The sequence below is a fragment of the Cnephaeus nilssonii genome (genome assembly GCF_951640355.1).
Source record: "Cnephaeus nilssonii genome assembly, chromosome: 17".
NCBI classification, from domain to species: Eukaryota; Metazoa; Chordata; class Mammalia; order Chiroptera; family Vespertilionidae; genus Cnephaeus; species Cnephaeus nilssonii.
Window position 1 is genome coordinate 8,333,797 of NC_137088.1, and position 12,019 is coordinate 8,345,815.

A 12,019-nucleotide genomic window follows, 5' to 3' on the forward strand; every position below is an offset into this window, starting at 1 on the left:
TGCAGGTGGGCTGTAAGGCCGCGGTGGTCTTATTCCAGTACTGTGTCATGGCCAACTTCTTCTGGCTGCTGGTGGAGGGCCTGTACCTGCACACCCTGCTTGTAGTCTCCTTCTTCTCCGAGCGGAAGTACTTCTGGGGGTACATACTCATCGGCTGGGGTATGGTTCTGGGGAGGGATACCAGGCTGGGGACATACTAGACAAGGCTGGGGGAGCTTACTAAGGGGCGGGTGCTGACCCAGCCTACAGTCTTAGGTCTTGCTGGACTGTGGGTCCTACCTGCAAGTCTCTAGCCCAGGGTTGATAAAAGTCCCCTAAATGTGTGACCCAGGGCAGGTGCCCCGAGGCTGCACCAGGGCTGAGCTGTGGGACAGACAGGTTCTAGGAACATCTTTCCACGTCCCCTTCGGCCCTTGAAACACAGGGCTGACAAAGACTCTCCCTGTGGGTGGGCACAGCCCCTCAGACACACAAGTTTCAATCCTCAATAGAGCACAGTGAACAACCGATGCAACCATACGGCGCAGCCCTAGTAACCCACCCTGTTCTCTCTCCCTCCCTCTCTCTGGTTCTTCCTCCTTCATCTCTCCCTCATGCCCTCTCTCCCTGCCTCCCATGCCCTCTCCTCTCTTTCGCCTCCGGCCCTGACAGGGGTGCCTGGCACCTTCACCATGGTGTGGACCATCACCAAGATCCATTTTGAGGATTATGGGTGAGCTGTCACCCTACCCCCTCCTCCTGGCTGCCATCCCTTGGGGCAGAGCCCCTGGGTGGGATGAGGGGGGCTTGGGTGCAACAGACTCTGGGCCCATGCCTCTGAAGGGACCGGGGGCAGAGCTGGGGACAACGGGGAGAACTGCTGACCGTCTGTCTGGCTGAGGACAACCTCTCTCATGCTCCCCTCCCACCCCCTGCCCAGATGCTGGGACACCATCAATACCTCACAGTTGTGGTGGATCCTAAAGGCCCCCATCCTCACCTCCATCTTGGTAAGACCTCCTCCCGCCGCTTAGAGATGGGGAAACCGAGGCCCAGATGGGGTAGTCAGCTTGCTTCAGGTCACACAGGAAATTCCAGTCTAGGTCAGAACTGAAACCTAGGCTTCCCAAGGCTTAACGCAGGGTTGCCCCTCTCCCTACGGCCTTAGGGATGCGTTCTTCCTCTAGAGTAGAGAAGAAGGATTGGGAGGCCCAGGCCTTAGGGATGGGAAGTAGAGTTCCCAGATGACTTGCCCAAAAGCGGGGAGAGCTAGAGGACAGGTAAGATGGAGGGGGGCGGGGGGGGGGGGGGCAGCAGGGCTCTAGGGACGAGACGGGCCATCCGCCCAGGGAGCTGGACAATCTTCTCTCTCTGACTACCCAACCTTGGCCTACCACCACCAGGTGAACTTCATCCTCTTCATTCGCATCATCCGCATCCTGGTTCAGAAACTGCAGCCCCCAAACGTCGGGAAGAGTGACAATAGCACGTACTCGTGAGTGTGACGCCAGTGCCCTGGCCCTCCCAGTATCCCCATGCCCGGTCCTCAAAGCATCCCACGTCTCCTCGGTGCCCCCCTCCAGCGTCACCAAAAAGCCACGTTGCTCTTGCCCACCTCTACCCCATGGCCTGGCTCAGCCCACAAGTGTCCTCTGCCCCAGCCCCACCGGGTCCAGGCTCATGAGTCCCACGTCTGCTTCTCCTGCAGTCACCTTAGCTGGCAGGTGATCTGACCCAGGTACGGATCTGCTGCCGAGCCAGGGTGCTGCAGAAGGCAGTAGATAACCTGTGTCTTGTCCACACTGAGTGCCCAGTCCCTGGCATGAGCCTGGCACAGGAAAGGGGCCAGTAAATGCAGTTGATGAATGCCCTGCCCTGGGGAGCCCCCAACCTACCAACAAGACAGCCATATGCAGGACTCGGGACTTGCCAGTAATAATAGCAACATCTGCAGTTCACATGCCAGGCATGTGCCAGGGGTTTCCATTCATCATCTCATTTCACCCCACCGTCCCCTCTGAACGGCTCCTGTTTTACAAGTGAGGAAATGCCACACGCTCCCTCCACTCGAGAGTTTGGGAGTGTGTCGCATGGCAGGGGGAGGGCACGGTGTCCGTGGGACAGCGGCCATGCTCCTGGCTTAGCAGGGTCTGAGGGCTGTTCCCTGTGCCTGGGCGGCCTTGGAGAAACGGGCAGGTTCTCCTGAGAACAATGGGCTTGAAGACAGAACAAAAGAAACAAGAAAAGGGTGTCTGTGGGAAGGTGAGGAGGAGTCTGCAAGCCCACAGATGGGAACAGGAGATTATCAGCGCTGCACAGACACGACAAGCCTGGGCATCCTGCAAGGGCCTTCTAGTCCTGGGATTCTAGAATGTTCTTGGCCTGGCTTCTCCTTGGGGAGTCTGTGCTGTGGTTTTAAGGTTCCCGGCTAGAACGCCCTGAGCTGCTGGAGTGAGGGTTCTATTCTGGACTCCTGTGATCTCACGGAGGAGGCGGAGATGGGCATTCCCAGGGTGGCGTCCTCTGCTGCTGGGTGTGGAGGCGGGGCTTCTCCCAGTTGCTGCAGGGAAGGCCCTGCAGGGGGCGGCGGTCTGCCAAGGGGGTAGGACCTCAGGCCTGCCCACCCGCACTCTCTACTTTTGTCTGCGGGCCTTGTTTTTCCCAACATTCAACTACTCGAAAGGGCTTGAATCCGCAGCAAAGAAAGCTGGTCATTGCCAGGTCCCCGTGGGTGAGATGGAAACCGAACAGCTGTCGGCAGGCAGAGGGGCGGGGGACAGGAGTAGGAGATGGAGCTCCCCGAGGAGGGCTGTCAGCTCCCACTCTCCACCTCCCCATAAGCCTCCAATTTAAAAAGAGCTTCCATCTGTCAGCCTCAGCGGCCGGGATAGGTTTGCAGCCAAGGAGGGGTGGGCAGTGCTCGGGATGTTGGCATGGCTGGGAACCAGGGCCAGGAAGGAATGGGAGGGGCAAGGCCTGTTTCCCTGCCCCCGGTTTCCTGTGGGACCTCAGGCGGGGGACTAGGCTTCCCTGGACTGACCGCCAAGGCAGGAGAGATAAGCACGGAGACCCCTCCACCACTCAGACCTCTCCCAGTAGAGAATTGGTCTCCTGGGTGCATTGCACTTCATAGCACCCACAGCACTTCTGAGTCGACAGTGGGTCCCATGTCTCTAATCTGACCTTGTGGAGCATACATTTACCCCATTGTACAGATTGGGGGAAACTGAGGCCAGGAGAGGGAATCAGGTTCTCCTGTTGCCTGAAAACTTCTCCCCATTGGCTGCCACAGAGCCTGGACGAGCACCATCATGCATCATCCTCAGAGTTCAGCACTGGCCCTCCTTTTCACTCGTCCAGAAGGATGAGGATGGAGGGGTTTCTTTCTCCCTCATGCTTCCCTCCAGACTCGGAGGGCTGGGGGGCATGAGGGCATAGACACCTCAGATATGGAACAGGACCCCCCCGCCACCCCCCCCCCATCATAGTTAGGGGGCCAGCAGTTCTTCCTCGCACATCCTGGTTGTTGTCCCCATCTTCTTGTGGAGGCCTATCGTGCCCACAGGTATGGACACACCGACTCACCGCCTGCCCCTCCCTGCCCCCAGGAGGCTGGCCAAGTCCACGCTCCTGCTGATCCCCCTGTTTGGAATGCACTACACCGTGTTTGCCTTCTTCCCCGACAACTTCGAGGCTGAAGTGAAACTGGTCTTTGAGCTCGTCGTGGGGTCTTTCCAGGTACGGATCGTTGACTGAAGGCTGCATTCTTCTCTGGGCTCGAAGGGAATCCCGCCCCGTGCCGCTGGAGTCCAGGCTTTTTGCTGTTATAAGTATTGATTAAGCACCTGCTGTGTACTTCGCCTTTGCTTAACCAGGAGAACGCAGGGCCGGGGCCAGGGGTTGGGCGGGGCTGGGGGCTCCTGTGGTCTGCCTGCCTCACCTCCCTGTCCCCTTCCTCCCAGGGTTTCGTGGTGGCTGTCCTCTACTGCTTTCTCAATGGCGAGGTAAGCCCCTCCCGGACCTGGGGGCCCAGGGTCCAGAAGCGCTGGTGGGATATGAGCAAAGCGAGGATGGGTTAAACCTTGCTACTCCGAGTGTGGTCCTCAGACTAGTAACTCCATGGTGGCATCTAAGACCTGGTTAAGAATGCTGGTTTCGGGGCCCTCTCCAGACCTGCTGGCTTAGGATCTGCATTTTAAGTAAATGCGGAGTTTGACAAGTGCCTGTTGAGAGGCTGTGTGCAGAGTGAGTGGGGAGGGTGGGGGCAGCAGGTGAAGGTTGGGTTACAGTGAAGCCCTGGTTACAAAGCGCAGAAGTCCGTTGGGATGAGCTCAAGTGATCTGGAGGGCAGGGACGGGAATGGGGATACAGCCACCCCCAGGCAGCATCCCTCTTCATCTCCCACCCCCCCACCCCCTGCCACGACTGCATTCTCTCATCCCCTCTGCCTCCCTCCTCCCCTACTCCAAAGCCTTGATTTGACCTTGGCCCCCAGCGTCCCAACTCTATCCCCAAAGGGAGCATCGGGGTCTCTGAATTTAGACTCCCCAAGAGCATGTGACTGGCTGGCTGGGCATCCTAACCCCTGGGGCGGCTGGGAGAGGCTTTGTGGGTGTGACCACCCTCCTTCTCCCAGGTGCAGGCAGAGCTGCGGCGGAAGTGGCGGCGCTGGAACCTACAGGGCATCTTGGGCCTGGGCCCCAAGTACCAGCACCCACCCGGAGGCAGCAACGGGGCGACCTGCAGCAGCCAGGTCTCCATGCTGACCCGCGTCAGCCCAGGGGCGCGCCGCTCCTCCAGCTTCCAGGCCGAGGACTCCCTGGTCTGACCGCCAGGCGCCCAGGGAGGCCCCACCTGCCCGCACCCACCCGCCCTCCCGGGCGACACAGGGGACAGAGGCCTACCGGGGCGAGTGGCCCCAGCCCTGGGCTCGGAGGCTGTCCTGGCCCCCAGGTCACTACCCAGAAGCCCTGGAGAACGCTGCTGTAGCGCCAGCCTGGGGAGAGGGGGATGCTTCTAAGCAAGCCGGAGCCCTGAGAGGTGCACCCTGGAAGACGTGGGGTGGAGCTCAGTCATCAGACTCCTCCCCCAAAGGCTCTCTGCCAATCAGAGGAAGGAAATTTGCATACTCAAGTGACTCCGCCCCCTGGAGACCTATCCAGTAAGGCAACCACCCACCCCCAGACAATGCAGTGGGAACATGGTTGACAAAGGCCTTGCACTCCCCCATCCCCAGAGGTCACCCGACACCACCACCTCATCAGTGCCTGAAGTTCCAACCTTGCTGTCAGCTTCCTTTGGGTTAAGGATCACCATTCAGGCATCTCTCTGCGGATGCGGTCCCTTCCCCCAGTGCCCTCTTAGCTGCCAGGTCCTCGAGGTAAACGATGCAGTTGCGACATGGAGTTCTAGTTTGGGGAGCACAGCTATCTTCAGAGTCTCTGCTGAAGTGGGGTGGTCCGAGGATGATGGGAACGATTCGAGGGGACTGTCACCAACCGTACCCATCCCTGTGGTTGTGGGAGCTGCCCTCAGCTGCCGACCTACGATGAGCCAACTGTGAGAACTAGGCTCAGAGATGCGCACTCCTGGGTCCCTTACTCCTCACATCAACCCAGCAAGGTGGGAATGACTGTCCCTGTTTCACAGACCAGGAAGCTGAGCCTCCCAGAGCAGGTGGCTGGCCTTGTCACACAGCAGGATTTGAACTCGGATCTGGCTGACAGGAAAGTGAAAGCACAGCCTTCTTACTGCTGCCTTTTATATCTTATAACATGCTGGATCCTCTTGTTATTTGTCTCACCGCTCCTCGTTATGGCCACCGTCCCTGGAACCCCAACCCCATCCCACCTGGCCCTCCCTGGCGTGTGGCTGAGGCGTCCTCTGGCCCATGTGTCCTCTACACAACAGCCTGGTGGTCATGGCATCGGGTGTCTGCTCTGCACCTCTGTGGTCCCGTGGCTTCCTGCCCACACCGCAGCCGGAAGACCCTCATTCGTGCAATAATAAATGTTGTGTTGGATTGGCTTGGTTTCCCTGGTGGTCGGTGTTCCTGAGTGACTTCGGGCCCGGGACTAGCTTCCAACTTGCTGCCATCTCCCCCCCCCCCCACCTTGGGAGGAGGGGTACACTGAAGCCAGAAGCTACCACCCCCCTGACTTTGGGCAGCAATGCATGCCATGTGAGAAGCACAGCGTTCCCAGGGTCTTCACTGACATCTCACGGAGGGGTATTCCCTCTTCTGAGTGCGAAGAAGTTGTACCAGGTCTTCATTGTGTCCTCCCACCCCCAAGTCCAGCCAGAAAGACAGTTCTATTGGCTCAATACAAAACCGCTAACAGAGCTGCCCGCAGCCCCAGAAATGGTTAAGTGTGAGCGTTTCCCAGGCCGCATCCATTCCTGCAGACAAGGAACCTGTGGGGTGTGAGATGACCATGTTGCTATTGCCAGTATTCAGCCCACCCAGAGGAGGAAGATAGAGGACAGAACCAATGTCACCAACACAAGTGAGTGAGCCCTAGCCGGTCTGGCTCAATGGATAGAGCATTGGCCTGCAAACTGAAGAGTTACAGGTTCGATTCAGGTCAAGGGCACGTACCTCCAGTGCAGGCTCGATCCCCAGCCCTGGTCGGGTGTGTGTTTCTCTCTGTGTGTCTCTCCCCTTCCCTTCCACTCTCTAAAAATCAATGGTAAAACATCCTCAGGTGAGGATTAACCAAAAAAAGTGAGTGAGCAGAGGAAATACCACTAAGAGAAAGGTTTAGACAGAGGCCGTAGGGTGAGGTGGATGATGTCAGTCAGCAAGGGATGTCTCCAAAGCCATTGCCTGAGTGACCTCCTTGGCCTCCACTTTCTACAAACGTACAAGGAGGCGTCTTGCTGCAGGAGCAGGAGAGGGATGCCACGTTGGTAAAAAGAGGCCAGAACGGGCTGGCAAAGGCTTAGATCTGCCTGCAAGGCTCCTTCGAAGCCCTGGGCTACACAGTGCCATCCCAGGACTCATCCAGGACGGATCAGACCAGCACCCAGCGGCCCGGAGGCCCCACTCAGGGGTGGTCAGGCCAGGGAAAGAGTGCCTGTAAGCTTAGGGCATGGCAGCCCCAGGCAAACACCCTTTGGTCCGTGGTACAGCATGTTCAGGAGCAGCAAACCCTCTCCGTCTAGATCCACGCTCCGTGCCTGCCCTGTGCATGTCAGCTGTAGGGAAGAGAAGGAGGCAGCGCCCAGCTTTGACCTCAGGCACCCCCTGGCCTGCTGGAGAGAGAGTTCTCAGCACCCTCTCTCCCCTCCCCCTGCCTAGGCCAACAATGGTGACCACCAGTGAGGCGCGGGTCAGGTGGGGAGAGCTGGGCTCAGGCGTGGGGGACACCTGGGACTTGCTCCATTCTTCCCTGGCTCCCAGCCCTGTCCTCCAAGGCGCTGGGCTGAGGGACAGGGAACAGGCGGTATGCCCATGCTCCTCTCACCCAGCTGGGGTATGTCGCCCACTCTCTCTGGTTTCCTTCCTCCCCCTCCCGACTGGGGGCTCCCTGCACTGGCTCCAGAGACCTTACCCACCCCATACTGCTCAGTAAGGTCTAGAAGACCGGCCCTAGTCTTTTAGTCCTGATTCTGGGCCTCAGTTTTTCCACCTGCATAATCGGGGAGGGTGCTGGATGGCTTAGCTTCGTTCCTGGCTGAGGCTCGGGCGGCTAAGAAGGGGGAGCCTGCCCAGAGCCTCTGCCGCCTGCTTTGTCCTCTGGGCTCAGGGGGAAGAGAGCAGCTGGAGGGGCGCTCCAAGCATCTAGGGGCCAGGGAATAGCCAGAGGATGAAGGCTGTGCAGAGAACGAGGTCAGAGAATGAGGGATGAGCTCAGGCTGGTAGAAGGGGCGGGGGGGGGGGGACAGTAACGGGGGGAGCCAACAGATCCCAGAAGCAAAACGTTTGCAGAGGAAAGGGCAGCACCCCACCTCCAGATAAGGGCTGACACCAGCTGACTGAGGGGTGTAAAGACCAGGAGGCCACAGACTAAGCTGACCCAGCCTCTCCAGGGCTTGAAATCCCCCATTAGGGAGTCATGGCCTTAGGTAAGGGGAGAACTTTAGGGTGAGGAGAGGAGCAGAGTTAACAGCCAGGAGGGTGGAAAGGGAATGAAACACAGAGAGACCCAAGATGGGGCAAATCAGGGGGACATAGGTGGGCTCCTGCCCTGAGAAGAGGCAGCCGGTGAGCAGCCCAGGGGTGGCATTCAGGAATAAGGAGAAGCTGAAACTCTGTCTTGGGCTGGCACAGGCCATAGGCGGACATCCAAGCTGCCTATGAAGTAGGGGTGGAGTGGGGTAGACCACACAAAGAATTTCTCCTGCACCCCCTCTTCCCTCCAGCTCTAGGGGCCCCTCCTGCATGGCGGGGCACTTATCAAGCCAGACCAGCTCATCTCTATCGCCACCTGGTGGGTACCTCAAGGACTTCCCCAAGGTTGGCTTAGGGCCCCAAACACCTGGGAGGCCAGATGACACCACAGGCAGGCCTCTCTCGCCTCAGCTCCATTTCAGAGTGAGAAGAGGAAGAGATGGGGAGGCTACAGGCCTGGTGACCCCAGGGATCCAGGAGACCAGAGCCTGGCCCTTGGACCCAGGCCCCTGACCACAGTGGCACACAGACCCCAGCTGGGTTCCCCACAGGCTCGGCCCTCACCCTTGACCAAGCTCTGACCCAGTCCTTGTAGGCAAAAGCCAGTTAACTTGAGTGGGGGGGGGGGGGGGTCACCTCCTGGGAAGACAAGGGCAAAGAGTCTCCCACCATCCTGGCGGGGAGGGCCACCGTCGCCTTGATGGCAGAGGGTAGGTGACGTGTGGCTGGTTCCTGCCACTCCAAGGAGGGCAGCCTGTCTGCCATCAAAGTGGATTGGGAGCAGCTTCCCAGGTGAGGTGACATCGGGAGGTGACGTCTCTGAGAGCTAGGGAGGAGGCCGTGGGTCCCAAGGGAGTATGATGAGCACAAGGAACACCTGAGTCCAGTGAGCAGGTGCTGGGGCCTCTTTGCAGCAGGAGCCCAGCGGAGGCTTCTTCAGTGAGGCCAGAGGAAGAGGGTGGGTTTGGGGCAGGTCTGGGAAAAGTCGCCGGTCCATCATCCAGGTGAGGAAGGAGGGGGAGGGGCGGGTTTGGGAAGATGATGACCTGGTGGTTTGGGACATGCTGAATGTAATGTCTGTGGGACACCTGGGGAGAAGCCCCGAGGCTGTTGGAATCAGAATCTAAATCAACAGGGTCCAGGCAGGGGGTGGGGAGACCAGGGCAGCCCCGTGGGGAAGCGGTGCACAGGGAGTCTGTCCCCAGGCACCTCCAGCTGGTGTGATGGGCCTGGGTGGTTAGGTGCCAGCTCCCCCCGCCCCCCCCCCCCATTTCCCACCACTCACCCAGAGCCTGTTTTAATGAGCAGTGACCCTGCTTCCCCCTACGTGGGAACAGGAACTGCTCTTATCTCTCCAGGGGGAGGGGGCCGGAGCCACAGCTGGCAGTCATTAAACACCCTGATCAGGCCTAGATGGCTGAGATATTAATAGCCGGGAGTCAATGGCCCTGGAGACACAGCCTCCCAGGAACGGGGACAGTAACCTCAGCAGGCCATGGCGATGAGGAGGACGGGTCATCCTGGCAGCGCCCCAGCCCCCAGGCAGGACGGACGGGGTAACCAGAGTCCAGAGAGAAGGAAAGGGACTTACTTGGATCACCAGCAAGTCATTGGGTAGAGCCCGGCCTCGAACCCCGTTCTCAAAACCCCAGAGCCCAGCTTCAGTGTGTGGACTGTCCCAGCTGAGGGTCCCTGGGTGTGCCCTGTGTGGACACCAAGTAGAGCAGACCGAGTTGGCAACGCTGATTCTTTAGTCTCTTTCTTTAAAAAAACCTTGATATCTTGTTAGTCGTGCATTTTTGCCTTTGTTTGGTTTTTTGGTGTTTTTTTTTAATATAAGTTATCCTGATGACTGAGTTCTGCGCCACCTCCTTGAACTGTACACCCCGAGGCGAGTGCCTCCCTAGCTCAGCTCCCAGAGGGCCCAGCATCGCTGAGTCCCAGCGGGCCCACAGCTGCCTCCTCCCTCCTGTGCCTGAGAGGGCCCCCCCCCCCGCCCCGCCCTTCCCAGGCTCATACTGGTGCAGTGGCTTCAGGAGTATAACTGCAAGGGCTAGGGGAAGAGGACTCGATCTGTTTAATATTTTCCAAGTATTAGCATCATGACACCGTGCCACCAAAAGTTCCTGAGCGCTAAACTGTGTGCGGAGTTCCCGGCACGGAGGATACGAGGCAGAGGCGCTGCCTCCCCGAGCTGACCTGTCATAAATGCGAGAGATGATAGGAGCAAGCAAGCAGGATGAGGGGCTAGATTAAGGGGGTGGTCACAGGAGGCCTCCCCAAAGGGGGGACGGTGGAGCAGGAGCAGGTCATCCCCCCCTTCCTGATAATCAGATGATTTTATTTTTAAAAAAATACTGTTTATTGATTTTGAGAGCGAGAGGAAGGGAGAGGGAGACAGAAACATCTGTGTGAGAGCAGAAAAAGGACTGGCTGCCTCTTGCATGTGCCCTGACCGGGAATCGAACCGGCAACCTTTTGGTGCATGGGATGATGCGCAACCAACTGAGCCACACTGGCCGGAGCAATCAGAGGAGTTTAAACCATGTATGTCAGAGCTGGGGCTCAGAGACCTTGAGAGGCTCAGAGACCTTGAGAGCCAGGTCAGAACGTGCAGGCCCCTGCCCCTGCAGCAGCAGCCCGGACAGCCTGTGAGGACACCCCCGCACTAGGGGTTGGGGGCCTCAGTGTGTCCGCATCTCCCCTAGGGACTCCAGAGCTCAGGCGACTCCAGGGGATGCCTGCCTGGACATGGGGAGCCCTCCATCGCAGCAGTGACCTGGGCCCACAGACTCCATCTGGGCGTGGGTGGGGACCAAGAGGTCCCCCCACCTCCCCGGCTCAGTGTCCTCAGTGCCAAGTGATAGAGAACAGGCAGCTCTTGACAAAACTAATATTTACTCTTCAAATGGGAGCTGGCACAGGCTGCTTCCTGCGACTGGCGTCGGGCTCGCCTGTGGGATGGACACTCAGGAGGCACTCCGGGAGATGGGCAGATGCCCCGAGGACAGCGGCATCCAGGGTGAGACAATGTCCTCGAGATGGGGACAGCATGTTCCAAGGAGCCATCCCACGCAGCATAGCTCTGCTTGCACACCTTCAGGGCGGAGGCCTGTGAGAAAGTTCATCCCCGAGCCGGCCATGTTCCTCGCCCCTGGCCCCTGCTCTGATCCCCGGGGCCTCAGAGAATGTGCCTGGAACAACCCCTTGGGTTAGTGGTGGTCCTGGTCCCTTCGCCCCTTCCAACTCCACCCTCTTCGGCTTTGCTTCCCCAGGCTCACTTGGCTGTGGGGCCAGAACAGGCTATTTCTGGGGCGGGAAGAAGGCCTGGCCTCGGGGCACCTCCGACCCCCCACAGCTGTGTTCCCGGTCCCTGTGAGAGCCCATCAACTGGTTGCCTCACGTGGGAAAGAGTCTCCGCCAGGAAACTACTTGTCAGACAGCCTGAATCTTGGAAGGAGCGAGTCCCCGGTGACCAGGGCCAGCTCCCACCCGCCTGCTTTTCCCTCTGGAGTCACCTCCTCCCTGCTCTCCCTGCCCCGTGTCTTCCAGAAGCCCTCCCTGACCATTATAGCCCTGGCCTCGGCTTCAGTTCCCATCCCAGGCACCGCTGAAGCAGCCCTGGAGGCGCAAACATCGGGCAGCATGGGGGGTATAGAGCCCCCAAAGGCAGGCCTTCTTGGCCTCATGGAGGAGTTGGGAGGCCTGGGCACACCCAGGGCAAGCTCCCCAGGGGTAAGGCAGGCCCCTGGCTCTGCCAGGGCCCTCAGGAACCGACCGACCACTGACCCTCTTTTATTGTTTTCTAAATTCCTCATTATCTCTAGACCTAACTCCCATGCTCCTGATCCTGTGGAGGCAACCGCTCAAATGCATTAAACATGTATATATTTTTTATTTTTTAATCCTCACCTGAGGACATGCTTA

At 58.9% G+C, this 12,019-nt stretch overlaps 1 protein-coding gene across 1 annotated transcript in view; it reads left to right on the forward strand.

Annotated features, from left to right (window-relative positions):
• The window catches only part of VIPR1 (vasoactive intestinal peptide receptor 1), a 28,155-nt gene extending 22,202 nt beyond the window's left edge, over nucleotides 1-5,953 (forward strand). Inside the window, exons 7-13 of the mRNA XM_079794757.1 lie at nucleotides 6-159; nucleotides 652-712; nucleotides 920-989; nucleotides 1,383-1,474; nucleotides 3,588-3,717; nucleotides 3,942-3,983; nucleotides 4,616-5,953. Of these exons, the coding sequence (XP_079650883.1) occupies nucleotides 6-159; nucleotides 652-712; nucleotides 920-989; nucleotides 1,383-1,474; nucleotides 3,588-3,717; nucleotides 3,942-3,983; nucleotides 4,616-4,807 (741 nt within the window). The 3' untranslated portion in view covers nucleotides 4,808-5,953. The remainder of the gene's footprint in view (nucleotides 1-5; nucleotides 160-651; nucleotides 713-919; nucleotides 990-1,382; nucleotides 1,475-3,587; nucleotides 3,718-3,941; nucleotides 3,984-4,615) is intronic.
• The last annotated feature ends 6,066 nt before the right edge of the window (nucleotides 5,954-12,019 follow it).